The following is a 4,860-nucleotide window of genomic DNA, read 5'->3' as shown; positions in this document are numbered from 1 at the left end:
TATCATCATGAATCCAATCGTCCATGCCTTCATTCCGTCATATATATATATACACGCGACGCAGCATCGCATCGATACAAGAAAGAATCAAGCGAGTCGCCAGCTGATGCTATCAACTAGTTATACACTTTCACTCCTCCCTTAGCTACAGAAGCTCTGATCCCAGCCAGCCAGCCAGCACTACTGCACAGCATATCCATAAATATAAACGCTATTCTGATCCGTCATAACTGCTTTGCATACAATACTTCTGTTAGCCGCCCGTGTATGGCTAATATAGTGCACAGGAATTGCAATGGCCGATGCTTGCACCGCCAAATAGTAGCAGAGCTTCTGCTCGTACAACTACTTCGGCTGGCAGCTGGGACGCCAGCAGCAGCGGCCATGAGCGTGGGTGTCGTGGGCGTGGTGAGAACGTCAGCCGCTCATATATTGACTGCTAGCGGTGATTCAGCTGCTGCTGCTTCCGCCCGAACACTGGTGCAGGTGCCCACGCCTGCCCCCGTGCTGTCTTACCACAACGGGCCCCTCCTTACTCGACCCCTGCGCCTCCACCTCCTATGGTATGGCTCCTTCTCGGCCACGCAGGAGGCCATCGTCACGGACTTCGTACTGTCTCTGCGGATGAAGAGCGTGTCCAAGGGCTCTCCGGCGCCAGCAGTGTCTCGCTGGTGGAAGACGACCCGGACCTATAAGGACGCCTCCAAGACCGGCGTCGCGGCCAGCATCCGGCTGGGCAAGCGCTTGCAGGATTCCAGCTACTCGATGGGAAAGAATCTGACCAAGGCGGGCGTGGCCACGCTTCTAGCCCGAGCGTTAGCGGCAGGGAGTCTGCCGACTGCAGCGGGGGGCGCCATCTACGTGGTCCTGACGGCGGACGACGTTCTGGTGGAGGATTTCTGCATGAACACGTGCGGCTTCCACAGCAGCAGCAGCGGGGCCAGTACAGCTACTATCACCGATGATGTCCCCTTCTTGTGGGTGGGTAACCCAGGCAAGCAGTGCCCGGGCCTGTGCGCCTGGCCGTACGCCGTCCCCCAGTACGGGCCGCCAAACCCTCTCTTGGTGCCGCCCAACGGCGACGTCGGCATGGAGGGCCTGGTCATCAACCTGGCGGCATTGCTGGCAGGCACCGCCACCAACCCCTTCCGCACGGGCTACTTCGAAGGGGATTCGTCTGACCCATCCGAGGCTGTGACGGCCTGCTCCGGTATCTTTGCCAGCGGTCACTACCCGGGCTACCCCGGCAACCTGCGCGTGGACGAGGCCACCGGCGCCAGCTACAACGCCCTCGGCCTCAACGGCCGGAGGTTCCTCTTGCCCGCCATGTGGAGCCCTGCCACGCGCTCCTGCTTCACACTGCTGTAGCTTCTTTCTGGGAGGCGGCGGCGCCGCCGTTCCGACTGTATATACATACGTACCTTAATGTCAATTGACAGTGGTTGAGAGAAGCGGCACAAGGCGCGCGCACACACACGCCCGCCAGCTGTTTGTAATTTTTCTGCAGTCCCCTGTAAATGATTCGTCTCAATTTTTATGTAAGTGACATTCGTAACCTATAAGCTTTGACTTGGACGTCTTCCCTGGGCCTAGGTCGTAAAACGATGGGATCAATGTTCGTATCCTTACTCGATGCGTAGTGATTGCCGCTCAGTGTACCAAGTAAATTAAATTTGACGGCTGTTTTTCCTGTCAAGCGCTATTTTGCCTGTCAAAACAAGGCTTTTCAAAAATGCCCTGTCAAAATACAAGTCAAAGATTAAAATTTGCATGTCATCAAGACATGCCCAATCAAAATGCCCCTGTCATTTGGCATGTCAACATTTACAAGTTGCCTTTCATTTTTACTAGTTGTATATTGATATGATGGATTATATACTATATAGCATTGTAGCAACTCGCAACTTGCAAGTCAAGAATTGGTGGCTCAAGTACCTAGCAAGTCCTATGCAACTTGCAAGTTTTCAATTACTAACTAGGTTAGTGACTTCATAAGTTGGAAGACTCTTAATATTACAATTTAGTATATTTCATTTACCTTATCTAAAACTAAAACCTAGGATTTCAGAATCAACGGCCTTGAATCTATCTAAGCTTTTGATGTGGTCAAGAATCGAGATTGGAGAAACAGTGTACCGTGTGATTCACAAACTTCAAAGAAGATACACAGTACACTATAGACTTCAGTCGATACTCTCGTGAGTCATCTACAGTCGAGACTCCACATCGCAGTCTCTGCAAACAGGCTACAGCCATTGCTAAACCTTCAGACTTCAAGTTCAAACTCTATCATGCAGCCTGCAGGTGCAGTGTGCTCACTGCTCAGTGCTCAAGAGTTAGTGCTCTAGTCCCCATCTAATAGAGTCCTCAGTCTTGACTCTAAACTAAGGCTAAGTAATGGTACAATCACGATTCACCACTGATCAGTGTACTTGAGACTTGAAGTGGGCAGGCGGCATGTTGCAGTTGATTCGCTGAAGCGTAAGGCTTAAAGCCTTAACCTTAAAGCAGGTTGCACCGTTGTAGGTCAAACGTTGATTCTTCAAGATTGAAAGTTGAGGGCCGAGGCAGGCCACTGGCACGCTACAACTCGCAAGGCACTGGGGTGATGTAGGTGTGATGTGCCCTTGGGCCTATAATCTATTTACTCTTTTCAATAGATTGGAATGCAACCAAGTGGTTACCTTGATCATAATTTTGTACATTCAATTAATGGTGGTTAGCATGCAATACTTGAAACATAATGTTATACTCAAAGTATAATATGCCTTATGATTCAATCTACCAATGGTGCGTAATATGCGATACTTGAAATATAATGTTATGCTCAAAGTATAATATGCACTGTGTTTGATGGATGTGAGCATCCTTGATAGTTATTGTGTGACAATAGATACTATTGGAGATTGAGTGGGAGGCTTGGGACTGGAAAATCTCTATCCAATTCACCAACATATATCGACTTGAGCTTTTAGCCTTTAGGTACACATTGACAAAATCCTTTTGTTGTTTCACATAACAACCTTTCAAAAGTATACATATTATAATCATAACATAAAGTACATTACTTTATGTGATCTTTTTATGTATTGTAGGTAGTTGGACCATGGATCCATCCAAATCTCAAAAGGGTTTGGAAAGGAAAAGAAAATAAAGGCTTATCCTATCGATCGGGACTTGTCTTCTCCATCTTTATTCACTCTTTGACTTAGGACAAACGGAGCTTTACTCGTTTCGCTCCCTGCTTCATAGGCGCTTAGTAACGCATGGATTGAATGAAGATTTGAAATAGGTGCGTCTAATTCTTCCCCGTGCATAGAGTCTTCTTTTTGTCCTCTTGGCAATGAGCGCAGGCATGTTATATTAAGAAAGAACATATCTTCTACAAATGAAACCAAAAGAAAAAAGCAAACTCTTAGTGAGTTTTGCAACCTTCGTAGAACTATGCACGTCCGATTCCATTGTTCTTTTAGTAAGCTTGACTAGGCAAAGGATTTCCTTAACAACTTTACTAAAATAGTTTCTAGGCTTGGCCACCCTTAAGAGGTTTTGTTTTTAATAGCATCGCTTGCTCCTTAGCTTGAGGACATTCCAAATCAAAACTTTTTAAATGTTTCCATAAAGAAAACTATTCCTGATCAAATGCTTTACAAGTACCAATAAGATGTCTCAACCTTGATCCTCTTCAACCATCTCATGCCATTTAGTGGTACATCTAGAGTTTAAATTAGCAATGCCAAGACCCTGTTCAATTTTAGGAGCAATAACAAGGTTGTAGCCAAAAGACTGCCATTAACCATCATCATCACCCCTGGCCCCAAGAAATTGATTGAATAGTCCTTCAACCACATTATGCCACAAGCTCATCTAAAACATAACACGATGAAGGATTTTGATTCCATGATACCAACCACCTCAAAGTGTTAATAAGATACAATATTAAGCCTAGACCATGATTAGCATTGTTACATTGAAAGAAGTAGAAACTAGAGCACAACCCCAAAGAACTAACACATGCAATGAACTGAATGCACAATATAAGCACACCACATCACAATCGACCTGATAATTAAGAAATGGTTGATCCTCATATAGAATGAAACACTACAAGATATACGCCTTATGCGAATGTTAAAAGTGACGAAAATGTTAATAAAGAAATTTACCCTTATCGTCGCAAAAAGTGTCGTTATTGACAATGCCATAGAACAGTAGATATTAGCGTCGTTATCGGCGTCGCTATTTGCGTTGGTATCAACGTCGCATTTGCTACAGTATTGACGTAAATAATGACACTGATAACAACACTTTGCAATGCTAATAACGACACTAATAGCGACGCATGCAATAAATTTGCGACGCTGATAGCGACAGTAATAGGGAAAAAAACATTTGTGGCAGGGCAGCTATGTGCTTTATTTGGGCCATACAAAATAGTTTCATAAATGTGTACAATGCTCGTGTAAATAAAGACAAAGTGTACTTAAATCATAACACTGATACATGAAATGAATACATGATCGCATAATGAAAGCGACCGGTACAATCATGGCAAGATATTACTACTACATAGAAAATGTCTACACAGATTCCGTAACAAAAAAAAAAGGGTGTGTGAGCTCCACGGATCTAAGGGCGAGCTATAGATCATCGCCATCTAAAACCTCGTCCCGCCGCAAAGGAGCATCGAACGGACTCTGCAAAAAAAGAAACAACTACACATCAGTCCACTATACAATAATGGATTCTAATTAAACATGGCAACTACAGATAATAAAGATGAGTGACTTACAGGGCCGCCGTGTCCATACAATCGGTCGATTAATGTAGTGAGACCATGCCTCTCTTCATATTGAGTCT

General features: G+C 45.0%; 1 protein-coding gene across 1 annotated transcript; it reads left to right on the top strand.

Annotated features, from left to right (window-relative positions):
• The first annotated feature begins 267 nt into the window (after positions 1–267).
• LOC148032931 (protein PHOSPHATE-INDUCED 1-like) lies at positions 268–1,467 on the top strand. Its single transcript, XM_087683977.1, has one exon. The coding sequence runs from the start codon at positions 268–270 to the stop codon at positions 1,366–1,368; it is 1,101 nt and encodes a 366-aa protein (XP_087540103.1). The 3' UTR covers positions 1,369–1,467.
• The last annotated feature ends 3,393 nt before the right edge of the window (positions 1,468–4,860 follow it).

This window comes from Lygodium microphyllum, chromosome 8 (assembly GCF_053477565.2).
Source record: "Lygodium microphyllum isolate KBCC chromosome 8, Lygodium_microphyllum_v1.1.10, whole genome shotgun sequence".
NCBI lineage: Eukaryota > Viridiplantae > Streptophyta > Polypodiopsida > Schizaeales > Lygodiaceae > Lygodium > Lygodium microphyllum.
The sequence above is the reverse complement of the archived record's forward strand: the minus strand, read 5'-3'. Positions and strand labels throughout refer to the sequence as shown.